Source organism: Phodopus roborovskii, unplaced genomic scaffold (genome assembly GCF_943737965.1).
Source record: "Phodopus roborovskii unplaced genomic scaffold, PHOROB, whole genome shotgun sequence".
NCBI classification, from domain to species: Eukaryota; Metazoa; Chordata; class Mammalia; order Rodentia; family Cricetidae; genus Phodopus; species Phodopus roborovskii.
This window is the reverse complement of record NW_026126549.1, coordinates 13,082,074-13,098,513: the sequence shown is the minus strand read 5'-3', so window position 1 is coordinate 13,098,513 and position 16,440 is coordinate 13,082,074. Positions and strand designations below refer to the sequence as shown.

Below are 16,440 nucleotides of genomic sequence, written 5' to 3'. Positions count from 1 at the left end.
TTGTACTTTGATCTTCTACTTCTTCTGCTTGATCTCCTTTGATGTGTTAAAACTACAGGGTTACAACAATCTTCACACAAGCCATGAACTTTACAAAGAAAAAGAGTCATGTGGGCTCCCTGTGCTGCATACTTTTCGTGTGTGTGTGTGTGTGTGTGTGTGTGTGTGTGTGTGTGTGTGTGTGTGTGTGTGTGATTGTCTGCAGTTGTTCACACAGGCCAGAAGAGAGAATCAGATTCCCTGGAGTTGGAGTTACAAGTGGTTATGAGCACCATGATTTGTGTGCACAAAAACTAGTTTGGGTTCTCTTGAAGAGTAGGAAGCGCACTAAACCTCGGAACCATCTCTCCAACCCTCAAACAAAAGAATCAATGCTCACATATAGGTTCCTTGATTATGGAGTTATTGTTCTGTTTCTGATAATTCAAAGGTTCAACTTTATATTTTTAACTTTCTGAATAATTCCATATCCTGTGAATTTAAACTTATCTAGCAAATTCTGGAGACAACAATCTTCTAACTTTTTGTTCTTTCTTTCTTTTTCACAAATTGGACATTTTGTCACTATTGGAAGTCTGGGTTTTAAGTATTTTTTGGTTCATATCAATCAGCTTGTTCAACTTTAGCACCTGACTCATCGTTTGTAGAGCTCCATGAGTTTCCTCAATTCAAACTTGGGTTTTTCAGCATTTTTATTTTTCTAAGGAAAACATCGTGACAAGAATAATTGGACAAGTAGATATAATCTGTCTTTCCCTTTGTCTGCAATCAATGTGTTAACCATTTCCTTCAAGTCAATTGTCTGCCCTTCTCAGATTTTCATCATCTTCCAGATCTGGAGGACCTGCTGGCTCTGTACACAGGACGTCTTGCATATCTGGTTGTTGCATTTTTATTTATTTATTTAGCCTTGAACATCCTCAGTAATTAGCCTGAATTTTCTAAATGCAATTTTGTCACTCTTCAAATCCACAACCCTGGAGGCCATCAGATGTAATTTTGGTCCCCTGCGTCCTTGTGACTAATGTTTTTCCAATGTTTCTAAATTTGAACATAGCCAGAGCTTTCACATCATACCAGTCTTTCTTAGAAAATGGATCAACCACTTTCTTCTTGGCTCTCTTCATAATGCCCTTAGTCAGGCCTTGTTCTTGCTGATGGCTGCCATGGTGCCGCGTAGAGAGAGAGCCAAAGGGGAGGAAGTATGCACAGTTTGCGTGTAAACTTCCATGAATGGGGTGGGACTAACTCTTATTTCTTGGTAGAAATGGAACCTTGCTAAAAACAAAGGTGGGGTGGATTGAGATAATTCTCATGTATGGTCTCAGATTGGGATCAGTTGTGCATTTTACCAAAGTTAAAAAGCTGGAGGCATCTTACACAGCTACAGTTACTATCATCATTGTAATTGCTGATGGTATTAATTTTTTTATTAACTTCAGCATTGAGTGAAAAGAAATTTGTATGTCTAATTTCAAAATTAGTAGTTTTACCTTTAAGAAAAGAGCAGAATGCATGGCTACATTGTATCACTCCATGGTAGCTAGCACTTTCTATTGTCCTCAATGTGGTAACCACATGTTTTCTGTTTCTTTTTCTCCCAAATAGCTAAGTCTTAAGCAAGAGAGTTTGCAGGAAATGAAAGGGAAAAAGTGGACTTTTCTTTTTCTTTTGTGGCATTTGGAGTATATGCCAATGGGCTACGTACACCCCTAAAGTTGTGTGTATATGTCCAGATGTGTGTACTTAATAAAGAAAATAAACAAAGCACATTGTGACTGTACTGAGTAGCTATTTCTGTTTTCAGGAAATGCTTTTAAATTTTTTGAAGCAAACTGTGAGAACATTATGAGCCTCATCCACTATGAATGTTTAGTGATCATATTTACAAATCACTTATATCTTATACCACCCTGTAAAGCATAAGTGTGTTTGTGAGATTTTGTAAAAACAAATAAATGTGTAATGGAATTTCACCGATGGAAAATACTTCAAAAGTGGAATTATTCTTGTGTATACCCAATATTTTAAAGACAAACTTGAGGATTTTTTTGTCCAATATTAGTGGCCACAATGTAATATTGCAATGAATGAACTGAAAATGGAATAAATGGATATCCAGGAAAATCAGAGATTTTGAAACATAGGTAAAATCAGAGATTTTGAAACATGGAAAAATACTTTGAAGAGGATTTGGTTTAATTTCTGACCAAGAACCAAGAACCAGACAAAATAAAACACATGTATAGAGATGCATTTCTCCCTCCCCTTCCTCTCTCCATCCCCTCCTTTCCCTTTGCCCTTTCCTCCCTCTCCAAGTACCAAAACTGGAAACAAAGGCAAGTTATCTGAGATCCAGGACAAACTTTCTGCCCTCCCATTGAGAGCCACTTTGTTCTTGTACTCTAATTTGACCTCCACAGCAATTCTCTTCCCTCAGAAACCTGTGGGCAAGTAATAACTGTGCCCAGCCTTTCACTTCTGGAGATAGACTGTGGGCAGATGCAGAGACTTTTTCAGATGAAAGATAATTATACTCAGTCTCTTCCTATTTCCCCCTATAATTCCCTCTGTCTATCCAAATTATAGACACCTGTTTTGCATTTTTTTAACTCTATTTCCCTTACCAGGTCTAGAGAAGTCAAGTGGTTTTAAGCCTTTTAGCCAGACAGTAAAATGACAACTAGCATTATCTTAGAGATGGCTTTGCTCAAGAAAAAATTCATTGTTGGCTTGCTGTGAGTGAATTTGTACTTAAAGTTTATATTCATCATATAGGCAATATGTGGGCAAAATTCTGTATCCTATCCCTTGGTGATATATATATATATATATATATACATATATATATATATATATATATATGTTCATTTACAGACTCCATCTAACTTGACTCAAAGGCAGGCAGACTCATTAGTCTGGACTCCTGTCATGCAGTTTATCTAGGCTAAAGAAGCAGCCCCATACCCCTCTATGTTAGTCAGGACTCTCCCATGGCAGATGACCACCACAAGGGACTGTGTTAATACACAAAAGAATGCATCAGAGAACCTGAAGGAAATGCTCAAGACCCAGAACGTGTCACTTTTTTCCTAGCAGTGGGAGGAGGAATAATTTTGCCATGTGACCAACTTGACATTCAGATTCTAGGAAGATGGTTTAATTAGGACAAACTCAGATCTCATGACCAGTTCTTGAAGAAGTCTCATGAGTGACTTGTCAGTCCAACCTCACTACTGGGGTGGGGGGTGAGGTGAGGTGGGGGTGGGGTGTCAGATGTTGGGGCAGAGTTTCCCAAAGAACAGAAAGAAAGGGGAAATGGATTTGAAGCAGTCAATCTAGCAGATGGCCACCAAACCACTTCATGATCACTTATGGAAAGACAGAGGCAGGGGTGAGATTAAAGTGTATCTAGACAACAGCTCAATGATGAGACCAATAAAATGGATACTAAACTCTGGTTTTCGTAGTCGTTTAAAAAGGGCCACTTGCTGACAATTTCCTTTTGAATTCAGCCCAGAGCTTCCTAGACCCTGAGTAGGATGTGAATAGCTGGTCTATTAAGCATCTCCCTCCAGTTGCACACTCCCCTCCTACTCAGCCTCCTGGCCACACCTACTGCCTTCTTTGTACTTAACTCTGACCTAAAAGTCTCTTTTAATACCTTTGCTTAGATTGGAAGAGGAATTAAAAGCTGTTGAATACTTTACTGACTTTCAATATTTAATATTGGTAATTTGAGTTTAACGTTTAACGTGCGAAGTCAAACCTTATTAGACACACACAAGAGCAAGAGCAAGAAGTCAAAAGGTCACTTGACGACTTTGAGCACTCTTTTGGCCTTCCTCTAGCTCTCCTGTACACAGTACAAATTGGCCTGTTATGGTTATTTGAAGGGAAGGAAGAGAGAGAGGGAGGGAGAGGGAGCTTCAACTTCGTTCCCTATAAATTTTCACTTTGGTTATTAAAATGCTCACTGTAGGAAACAGATTTGTAACCCATTTCTCATATTACCTACAGCCAGAAAAACAAAATTTGATATCCTGGGGTTTATTTGCTGAGGGCGCTTCCCATAAAAGCAGGGTGAGTGTGCATTGGGAAATTCATCTGGTTAACTTTTCTATGGATAAGCCTTAGTCACAACCTCCCCCATCTCAACAGGCACACTTTGGCCCCCATCGCTCTCCCCACCTCTTGACTTCCCGCCTCTCTGGGGCTGGTGACCTAATAGCATTTTTCTTCATGCATATTTTGGCTTGGGCCCATGGCCTGGCTGCCTTTGCCTGTCTGAGTCTTTTGAAATTCCTGCATGTTCAGCCCAGATTAAGTCGAGTGTGTCTCAGGATGTGTGTTCCGTTTTGTTCTTTCCCCTTAACTCTCCCTGTGCAACGTGTCTGGGGAGGAGGGGAGTGGGGCGGAGAGGGGAGGAGGGGCAGAGTGGAGGAGCTGTCCGCCTTGCACGTTTCCAATCGCATTACGTGAACAAATAGCGAAGGGGCAGCGGGGCCAGAACCGCTTGTGTAAGTGCAAACTTGTCAGAAAGTTTAAAATCTCTCCCCCTTCTTTCACTCCAGACACTGTGCGCTCTCTGGGACCGTCGTGCGCCTCTCCTGTCGCCTTTCAGGACTGGGAAAGGGGAGAGAAGGATCGTGCCACGTCCGACGGCTGGGGGCAGGGTCTGCCGTCAGCCCTTGGCACGACTCACTGCGACCCATCCCCGCGCCTCGCCCTCCTCCTGGCCCGAAGAGGTCTCCTTCCTTCGCGGGATCTGAGCCCTGTCTGCATTTTCTCTCAGCCAGGTCCTCCCCAGGAAGGACTACCCAGGAGAGCCATGCGTTTCGCCTGGACCGTGCTTCTGTTGGGACCACTGCAGCTCTGTCCCCTTCTCCGCTGCGCCCCGCAGGCCCCGCGCGAGCCACCGGCCGCCCCGGGCCCCTGGCGCCAGACAATCCAATGGGAGAACAATGGGCAGGTGTTCAGTCTGCTGAGCCTGGGGGCGCAGTATCAGCCGCAGCGACGCCGCGACTCCAGCGCCACTGCCCCGGGACCCGACGGCAAAGCTGCCCCGCAGCCGCGCACGCCCATTCTGCTGCTGCGTGACAACCGCACGGCCACTGCTCGCGCGCGAACACCAAGCCCGTCTGGGGTCGCCTCCGGCCGTCCCCGACCCGCTGCCCGCCACTGGTTCCAAGCTGGCTTCTCGCCGTCGGGGGCTCGCGATGGTGCTTCACGGCGTGCAGGGAACCGGACTGAGTCGCCTCAGCCCCCGCAGCTCAGTAACCTGAGGCCTCCCAGCCATGTAGACCGCATGGTGGGCGACGACCCCTTCAATCCCTACAAATACTCCGACGACAACCCCTATTATAACTACTATGACACGTATGAGAGGCCCCGGCCTGGGAGCAGGTACCGACCCGGATATGGCACCAGTTACTTCCAGTACGGTAAGCAACCCACAGCACCACTGTGGCTGCAGGTCCTTGCTGTCTAGATGCAGCTGTCTGAGAGCAGCGGGCAGATCCCCGCAGACCCGACCCCCCCCCCCTTCCCCTTCGCCTGCCCCGCCAGCTCTGGAATCTGATGGAAACCACCGCTCTCCTGGCCCCAACAGCTTCCTCTTCCTTTCCATTGCTAGCCTTGGCGGTCCCTGTTCTTCCACACACTCAGCCCCACCCTGCGGACTTGGTGGGCAAAGGGTAACAAAGAGGGGTCCTGGAGTCAGGGGTTATCTGCTTGTCTTATTTTTAGGTCTCCCGGACCTGGTACCGGACCCCTACTACATTCAGGCATCTACATATGTGCAGAAGATGTCTATGTACAACTTGAGATGCGCTGCAGAAGAAAACTGCCTGGCCAGGTATGGATTTCCATAGCCCAGCTCCCCGGGATCACCCTGTTCCTAGCTCTGACTGCCATTTAGTGCAGACAAGGGCTAGGAAGTGGGGCAAGGGCTGGGAAAGTGGGACGTGACCTCCTGGGCATGCTGACTTGGACAGAAAATTAAATTGGAATGTTTGTATGGGTACCGCCTCACTGAAAGGCGCGACTCGGGGGAGGAGGTAAAAACTCTTAATCTAGAGACTGGGTCTCAGGTTCTTTCCCAAGATTCCTATTAGGAATTGGCGCCAACTATTTCCAACAGCTTTCTGTAAAACAGGAACTCAACAACCAACAACATCGGAAAATAGAAAGGGAGCACTCGTTAATTATTCTCCAATGATCTGGGGGAGTCTTCGCCATGGTGGCGCCCCCCATCGGTAACGATTGCATACTACATTTCTTTCAGGCCATGATTAACTGGGTTGTTTTGGTTTAAGACCATGAGCAAGAATTTTGTTTTCCGCCAGTCCCAAAATAAAATAGCTATTCTGGACTTGGAATTCTCCGATTTTGCTGCTGGCAACCAGCAGAGGGAGCATAAAATGCTTGTGTAGTTCTAGTGGTACCTTAAGTAAAATGGGTCACCAATGATATTCCAAACCAGACATACAAAAATATAGTAGCGTCCCAGAAGTGTTTATATAAACCTTTATTCCACATTGACTTTTGTACAACCGTCTGGCTAAGGGAAGAAATTCAAGCTCATTTTCATTCCCAAGTCTTGCACGATCCACACTACAGAACCCATTGGAAGATATTAGAGAAGTGTTCCCTGTCAGATGATAGTGAGTCATGAAGCTATCTATCTATCTATCCATCCATCCATCCATCTATCTATCTATCCATCTATCTATCTATCTATCTCCTATCTATCTAAAGCTAGCTGTCATATTTTAGGGTTCTCTACTTCATATCTTAGGTCTATCAACTTATTAATAGATACCTATGGATTTTTTGGCATATGGTCAATACTATAGCAATTTAATAGTTTTTAGATGCAGTCTGTTGTCAATAAATTTTTTTAGTGGAAATCCTAATTGCAAGCTCTGTAGGTTTTTTTACTGTTGTCCTTCATTCACTCACTCACCAGATAGTTACTATGTTTTTATTCTTCCAGGACTGAACAGGAGCTCAAGATTGTCTCTTTGAGCTGCGAGGCTAGTTGGGGAAGCAGGGAGGGGGGGGAGGGGTGTCACTACCATGTAATGGTGGGCTGTTTGTTCTGGTTTTGTTTTTTCCTAGGTATTTCCTGTATCTAATGTTTCTTTTCTAAACTTCCAGTTCAGCATATAGGGCAGATGTCAGAGATTATGATCACAGGGTATTGCTACGGTTTCCTCAAAGAGTGAAGAACCAAGGGACATCTGACTTCTTACCAAGCCGTCCCCGATATTCCTGGGAGTGGCACAGCTGTCATCAGTAAGTGGATGGGCTTCTCCGTACTTCTGGGATTCTCTTACATTTTTCAGACGATTATTCACATGTCTTACCAAAAGCTAGAGATTAGGAATCATTTTTACTTAGAACTTTTACCATACGGTTTGATGTCATCAAAGGATGTTAAACCTTAAAGATAGCTCCTTCAACACTAAATCCCATTATCTTTATATCTGGAGACTTAAGTCAGGCTCTTTAAAACTGTTGAAAGAGCACAACAGAGGATGCCAGCACAGTTTACTATTATATAGAAGCATCTGCTACAGATAAGATCAGGCATGTACATGGTGCACATATAAGTTGTAGGCAAAACATTCTCACACACATAGAATAAACAAATCTTAAAAAAATAAAACCAAGAAGATAAACTGGCCCTGTTTATGAGACAAGGAGGTTGCTTAATGTCCTCATTGTTTTCTCTACTTGCCACTGACTACTGTGTCTTTGTTGTGTGGAACATTAGACATTACCACAGCATGGATGAATTCAGCCACTATGACTTGCTTGATGCCAACACACAGAGGAGAGTGGCTGAAGGCCACAAAGCAAGCTTCTGCCTCGAGGACACATCCTGTGACTACGGGTACCACAGGCGTTTTGCGTGTACTGCGCACACACAGGTAGGCTGGCACTCAGACATCAGCAACCCACACATACCCAGAGGAGATGAGAACAAGGTCTTCTTCTATTTTCTCCCCCAACCTTTCTTTTTTAAATCGGTTGTTTCATTTCGAGGCTATCTTATCAACATGGGAAGTAACTGGGACAAGGCAAAGGACTGGGTGGTGCAAATGGCTTTTAAAGTGTTTCCAGCTGTGCATGCAGCCCCTGCTGGTGATCACAGAAGGTCAACATGGATTCTTGCTACACAACACAATGAGAAGCAGTTTACTTTCTGAATACATGTGAATGACTTAAGAACATCTGTCTTCATTCTGTGCTCTTTAATTGGTTATAAATAGCGTTGGTGATGTGCAAATGTTTTCTCACCTGCAAAACCATTTTGTTTTCCACCTTCATGCTTAATATGGAATAGTGCCTAAAGTTTGAACAAAGAGTTGAAGTCAGGTTTCTTCAAAATACTTTGAACAGCATCCGTTTCAATATTGCAAATAAGAACAGAAAGACACATTTCTTTCTCCACACAAGTATATTTAAACCTACAGTGTGATTAAAGTCAGATGTTCTTTGGACAGATTTGTTTTTAATAGTGCTGAGCTAAGCACTATTGTATGTCTAAGAATTGGAAAATGTGTGTCAGTTAAAAGCCATGTCAGTGTTTCCATCCAAAACCCTAATTTGTAAAAGGACATTGTAATTTTCCTCCAGCCCAGCTCTTGGCATGTAGTCCATGAATGTACATTACCCAGCGCACAAGGACACCAGCAGTCATCATCTTGGAGAGCAGATTCCAGGGTTGTGGCCGGAAGCTTTTTAGTGACCTATATATGTGGATCATAGTTCTTTCCTCTGGGCTTAGTTCATCCAAGTGGTTAGAAAGGGAGGCAGTTATATTTAACATAGGTTGGGAGGGACAGAGGAAATGCTTTAAGTGAAAGCTAGAATCCACCACATGGTAAGCTTGTAAGTACCCATACAGAAATTGCCTTCTCATTCTGTGACCACCCCAAGAGAACTTGGGGCATTTACTTTCCCTATTCAGGAAGTGACACACATTGGGCATCTCATTCTAAGATGAAACACTTGGGTGGCTGTGCATATTTCAGCCCTAGAGGTTCCCCTATTCTCTGCCATAACCTCACTCTCTATGGACATTCTTCTCTGAACATGTTTTTAACAATTCTTCACCAGGTTTTGCACTGTAAGTGATTTCTGTATTTCTGTATTTTTTTTTCAATCGTCTCTAGAACAGAAGTCACTTAAAGAAAAAAAAAATTCACACAGACCCCTGATAATGACTTTTTTGTTTTATTATACTAGTATCATGTTCCTTAAATATTTATGAATATAACTAGGAATAACTTATGCAGATATAATATATACATATATACATATAAATCACAAATTTACACACTAAATTTATGCACAATTAAAAATAATCACATCACACTCAATGACCAAATGTAGCAAACAGCTATGTTTTGTTTAAACCAAATAACATAATTAGATAGTCTAGAATGAAGATACATTTTCAATTTAGTTTTACATTTGGCTCTGAATACCTGAAATGTCTACATGCTTAATGGCTTAGGTAACATCAGCTAAGTTTTATTTGTAACTTCAAATAAGCAAAGTTCAAAATTAACATATTCTGTGAGCTTGTGAATCCTAAGAGTAACAGTATAAGAAATTTGCACTTACATGCATCCATAGTACTTTTTAGATTATGTGGCCTAAACCGGTGTCAACTTCATGGGCCATTCTGAGCAATAGGGATTATAGGTATATGCCAACATGGTCAACATCAGCATTTCCAAAATACTCTTATTCACTTGACAGTAGTGTTACTTCTATCTGTCTTCGATGGGTATCTACTCCAGTGCATACTTTAGAGGGTCATATGTGAAATAGTAGTAATGGTAATGGCAGCAGTTAATACTTGCTGAGTGTGTAAGGTGCCAAAGTCAGGGAATGATGTGTTGAAACCAGACCAAAAGTTCTTCCTTTTGTATGTCCTATCCAACTTAGAAAATGAGAATAGATCAAGGAACCCAGACAAGTAAGGCTCTCATCCTGTGACAAGAGCAATTTTGGGTTGGCTTGTCTATGCTGTCCTGTGCTATGGACAGCAAAATTGCTCACTCTTCCCAAATCCAGCTATAGCCAAACCCACATCCCTAAAGCATGTTTAGAAGCTTTTGTTATCTTTGTTGACCAAAAGGACCTTAAACGCCAAAGCAAACTCGAGTCATGATTTTAAAGACACTTCTGACATATACTTTTTAATCAACTTTGGATTATCAGAATGAGAACACAACAGTTAAACACTCTCATAAGAAAATGAGATATCTGTCTCCCCAGTAGGAGAAAATTTCTTCAACTTCATGAGAGCAAGGAACATTTGTTCTTAGTATTTTTTTTTTCCTGGCAGCCTTGTGAGACACCTATTGACTTCCTGGTGTGAATGTTTTAGCATATGGCATGATATGGCATTGACTAGTTTAGGCATAAATCCATCCTTCTGACTCAACAAAGATTCCACTGATTACTTGATGGAGGGAATGTGGTAGTTGAGAAAAGGTGACCTGTACCCTATTTATACGAAGCCAATTCAGTCATTACCTAGCTGTTTGCCCTCGAACAAGTTATTTGATCTTAGTGTGTCCCATCTTCCTCATCTACAAAATGGAGATAGTAGCAGATTTGACTCATGTAGTTATGAGAACTGGCTTTATTTAATATTTTTTAAATGGTTCTGGCATATAATAATAGTAAATGGTGGCTACTCAAGGATACAAATAGACTCTACCCTTGAGGAGTTTCTGTAATGGGATTACTATATAGAACAGAAATGGATGAATGCTATAAAGCTAAACAGAACAAAAGACCATGGACATCCGAACACAGGAAGGTTATTGCAGGGAGGTTCAGTGATAGGATATTGGAACTAAGTTACTGTGAGACCTCATTTCCTGGTGTGATAATCTTGAATTGTGCTGGAGGCCTATTCTGTTGCTTAAGACTGTTTTCCACTGGTGAGTTCAGAAATCAGGCACAGTACCTCACACTGCAGTCCCTATAAAGTACTAGGTACTATAAGACTGGGTAACATGTAGTTCTCAATGGAGATGAAACAGAAGTATAATTTTTATATAAAATTCTTCCAGGTATCAGCTTAAATATCACCAATAATATCATGTTTGCTTATTTTAGAACGGTATAGCCATACTATAATTGAGTTTTTACCTGATTTCAGGGATTGAGCCCCGGATGTTATGATACCTATGCAGCAGACATAGACTGCCAGTGGATTGATATTACAGATGTACAACCTGGAAACTACATTCTAAAGGTAGGGGCTTTGAATACATGTAATTAACCATGAGGATTCAATACACTGACTTTTTATTGTTTCAAATATTAAATAATCATGGTCTTGCAAGTAACTGAACCCCTTTCCAAACAATTTTTAAGCAACCCAAAGGATGCTGTTTTTAAAAAGAGCTCAGAGAAACTTACACACCTCTCTTTGTAATATATTCAGTGTTTACCTGCTTAACTTAAACTCCTTTTTTTGCTTGATTTAGCTGAGCCCTCCCCTTTTTTTAAAGCAATTTCAATGTAGCATCTCTATAGAAATAGGAGGGAATAACAGTATGCAGTGAATAGGAAATGTTTCACCATGCTATTTTTTGTTGTCCAGGTCAGTGTGAATCCCAGCTACCTGGTGCCTGAATCAGACTACAGCAACAATGTGGTACGCTGTGACATTCGCTATACAGGACACCATGCCTATGCCTCAGGCTGCACAATTTCACCGTGAGTATTATTTGTGAAGCCAAGAAATTTCTTTTAAAAAGAGCCTTGTACTTTATGTTAATCAAAAGGCTGGGAAGTGCTTACAAGTTTTGTCACCTGGATTTATACAGCACTGGTGAGCTTTTACTACCATAGTCTCCTTATAAATGAAGCAAAGCAATAATTAAGTATAAGACCATAAGACCCATGTTATTATTTTTGACAATACTGGAAAATGAGAACACAGTAATGTTTTATTCGTGGAACATCTTATACATTGTTCACCTGGAAAGATGCAGTGTTTACCTGCCAAGTGCTGTAGTAGTTCAGTCCAACAAATTGTTCAATAAGCAGTGTAAGTGAGCTTGTAGGAGCCACAGCCATTGGCTTTATTCCCTTTCCCCCATGCTCCCTGTTGGGAATGCAAAGAAGTTCAAAGCATTTTCCAAGGTACACTTTCATGTGCTCAATGCAAAATTTGTGTGTGTGTGTGTGTGCGTGTGTATACGTGTGCGCACGTACACATGTGTGTGTGTGCATACCCATGCATGTTTCTTCCCTCCATAAATCCCTTAGTCTTGAAATAAGTTTGTGAATCTTAGAAGGAATCTCAGCTCATAAATATTAAGCTGAGGTTCTTTAATGAAGAGGAAAGTAGGGCAGGTTTGTCTGGTTGCTATCTACCTTGCCTGACTCCTTTAAAGCTTTGTCTGCTTCATGTTATGCTAATTGTTCCTTCCAAATAGTGAGAAGATCACAGAAGTAACTAACTAAACAGATATCATCTTTGCACTGATTTTGCAGAGATGTTGGTAGCTTGAAGGCACTGTTACCTCACACATTTGCATAAAGGAACAGAGTCAGTCTGTGCTTTGCAAGCATTATCACATTCTAGAAATAAATGAGGCTCATGACAGTAAAGAGATGATACTGGAAAATTACACTTCTGAATATGTCCACAGCACAGAATGTTTGCCTGGGTCATTGGTTCACCAAGCATGGAGTTAGTCTCAGCATTGAAGGCTCCATAATCTAAGATAATTTATCATAAAAATGAATAGGTAGCTGATTCTTTTATCTTCTATTTTTTTGTTAACTAATTCTACGTTTATCTACTTACTCTCACTTTGCACTGTATATTTAAGGTCCTAACCTGGTATCAAGGAGCAATATTAAGATAGGTATAATGGTTACCTTCTAGACTTACTATAGAAATTCCCGAGTATTCCATATAAATTCCTTTAATGTTTGTATCCTTCCCTATACCCAAATGGCCAGGATCTAACTGCTTGTTCACATTGTGTACCCATTGCCAGGTAGAGACCTGCCACCTACAGCCTCCCACTCAACACTTCATTCATGAATTACATTGTCTCTCAAGAAATACAGAATTGACTATTGAACAGAATTTGAATATGGCCTTGAAGGCTTAGAGCTATAATAGCAGAGCTGGGGAAGGGCATGTCTAGAGGAGTCCAAGTCATGGGAAACTTCCCAGCAGAAGTGAGTCGCAGGCAGTGTTTGCAAGGGCTCCTTCCAGCTGGGTTTGCCGGCTGGGATGGAAAGGACAATGGGAGAACAGGCTAAGCATTCTCGGCTTTTCTCTGGAGGCCATGAAAAAAAATCTGACATTTTTGAGCAGGGAGTAAAAGGCACATAAAGCCATGTGGTCAGTCTGATGGGGAAGTGTGTGTGACCTCATGCTGTCATTATTGGTGCCCTCCCCCCAACTCTAATGACATGTCACTGTTAGCTCACTGGTTGTTTCTCATGTCAGTCAGATATTCGAAACCATTCGGATGGAATGCAAAATCCACCCAATAATTTGGTACGTACCACTCATGAGGCCTCTTTTCCTCAGTCTTCTGAGATGACTCACACCCTTTTTACTTCTGTCCTGCCAAGTGACTGGACTTTCTCCTCACAGAAATTGATGTTTAGAAATAAGCAGTTTATGATTTGAATGCAAGTGAGTTCTTTATATGAAGACTGATGATCAGCATTTCAACACAACAACACCTGGCTCATAATATTTACTATTTTTCCCATTAATGCATCATTCTGCACCCAGAAACATGCAGAATAGGAGAAATGCAAGATGGGGCGGGAGTCATGACTATGCCTCCGGGCAGACACATCACTCTTGTTCCCTGGAATGAGCTGACCTGCTTGGGTGCTGGTTCCAGAAGTCCTGCTTGACTTTTCCTTCCTTCAATCTTGTTTGTTTGTTTTGCCTTTTAAACACCCAGACTGTGGACATCAGGCATGTATTTCATGTCATTAATACATTACACATTCTTTTCCTCCGGTCACTATTAAAACATGTTCTAGACATAATTTTTACAAGATGGTTATTGCTGAAGCAGAGGAAAATTGCTACGTCAAGTTTTTTAAAAGGCTGACTAAAATGTTATCTGTTGTGCTCATTTGTGATATTATCCTGCTGATAACTTGTCCCGTGTGTTCTCTTAATATAGGTATTAGAAAACAAGCCCAACTCCCACTGGATAAAGCAGTGCCTGGTGTTTGGAAATATGAAAAACATAGATTAGCTTCAGTAGGAAGGACTTACATATTTTAAATGGCAAACAACAAAGGACATTTTGTTTGGACTCTTTCACAACAGATAGTGCAACTGGATTTTGCGTGTTTGAATCAGCATTATTTGGGAAATTTTAAATGCTTACTCGTGTTGTTTTGTGAATTAGCGGTGCTTCAGTTTTGTGGGTGCCTACTTGGCTCTTTCAAAGAACCCCATATTTCTTATCTTCTTTTGAAATGCAAGATGGGGGAATGCAAAGGAGAAAGTGATATTTTCACGAACGAGCCATAATTTGAATTGATTATTTTCTAAAGTGCAAAAATCAGTAAAACAAGGATGGGCTATGTCTGCCTAAATACAGATTGATTTTAAAATCATAGTCCTACTGTGTAAACAGGAACGGATGCATTTGGTGCTGATGAAGGGTCAAATACATAACTATTGTTGTCATGATATATTACTCTATAGCAGAGAGATGGCAATATATGTATTCAGATAACTACATCCCTATATAAAATTATGTTTACATTTTAAATTACTACATAATTTCTTTCTGTTAAGTGCTTCATTTCCCTCTGACTTGAGTAAACTTCTGTTTTAGAATGAGTTAGATTCCAAATTCCTGTCCGATATTTGCAGATAATTCCCCTCTACACTTAATTTTTCTGTGGGCAGAAATGTCTGATGTGGAAATCTTCACACTGCAGGGATTAACAATATGAGGAAAGCATTTTGATGTCATGTGTGATCAAGGTAGAGCAGATATGCCCTGAAGCATATTCTACTGTTAGCCAGAATTAAGTCACTACTGACATAGAGATTACACAATGAATCTCTAACACCACAGCCATCGTCAAAACCCTGCCCCCCCAAAAAAGAAAAAAGAAAAAAAAAAGGAAAAAAAATACTGGAAAACCTTTTTTTTTGGGGTGGATTTTTTTTCAACTCTACTATACTTCTAAAATGTTCAGCTATTAAGGGGAATGTTTAAAAAAATGAAATCATCCATAATATGTGACTACTGTGTATAACACAGGACCATCATCCCAGATTCTTCAGGAATTGGGTGTACAGTGCTGTGTACTTACCAAAAAGATGGTCCAAAATAGCGCAGCACATAGCATCGCATACTTGAGAGGTTGATGAACAGGAGGGAAGCATGCAATTTCTGCGAAAACAAGGACTGTGGGGCACAATGATACTGCTGTGACCTTACTTCAAACTGTGAAACTGCAACAGTAGAATTTGGAAACTCTTAAATTCAGAAGGTGCAGAAAGAATTCAAGTCAGACTTTCAAGTTCCTGGTGCTTACGGTGAAGTTTTCCTTCCTTAACCAGCATTACAATCTCAAGTAAGGTGTTTGCTGTGCCAGAATGTGTCAGGTAGATTTTCCCAGTGAGCTGGGATCCTGTCTCATGTGTCATGGAGTTGTAAGTAACAATTACTAATCATCATGCTGTACTCACTGCTGCAAGGGCAGGTGAGAGAAGCCAGAGATGGGCAGTTGCCAGGGGCAGATAGCACGGTACAAGGTTCTTATCCACCTGAGCACACACTTACCCATAAGCACGTAAAAACAGAACTTTGATTGAGCTGGTATCTGATCCACAGGATTGCTTCTTTGATGTACCTCTTTGCCTTAGATTGCTTTTCAGTTTTAAGATTGTAGAACAATCCTTTCAAATGATAATCATTCTGATAGAGATATTTTAATGTGCAAGCTTTTAAAAACAAAACAAAAACTACTGTCAGTATTAATACTGAACCAGACTGGCATGCGTAAATTTAACATCTCATCTTACTAAGATTCTTAACTCTATAAAAAAATAGTGAGTTAATAGTATGACTTTTAGATATTTAGGATAATAGCTTCAGTGAAAACTTTATCTCTTTAGTTATCATGTGGATAAACCAAGCATTTACCTACTAGATATTAGAAAACACTAAGACTATCCCTAACTTTACTAAGTACAAAAATTAGGCTCACCTTTCATTTTCAACTGTTAAAAAAAAATGTCTATAGAATTTAAAATTTAAGTACTACTATTTGTCATGGCCATACTTTATTTTTTCAAAACATAAGTTAAAAGTTATTAATTATATACATGTATGTATTTCTAATAATTAAAATATGTTTCAAATCCATGAAATGCCTGTCTTT

The 16,440-nt window shown here is 40.9% G+C and overlaps 1 protein-coding gene and 1 pseudogene across 1 annotated transcript; one reads left to right on the top strand and one right to left on the bottom strand.

Moving 5' to 3' along the window:
* Positions 1-634: 634 nt before the first annotated feature.
* On the bottom strand, positions 635-4,715 carry LOC127234288 (40S ribosomal protein S3a-like; annotated as a pseudogene).
* On the top strand, positions 4,462-11,761 carry Lox (lysyl oxidase). The gene is made up of 6 exons (XM_051200753.1): positions 4,462-5,444; positions 5,749-5,857; positions 7,162-7,299; positions 7,781-7,937; positions 11,195-11,290; positions 11,642-11,761. The coding sequence occupies exons 1-6, from the start codon at positions 4,832-4,834 to the stop codon at positions 11,759-11,761; spliced, it is 1,233 nt and encodes a 410-aa protein (XP_051056710.1). The 5' UTR covers positions 4,462-4,831.
* The last annotated feature ends 4,679 nt before the right edge of the window (positions 11,762-16,440 follow it).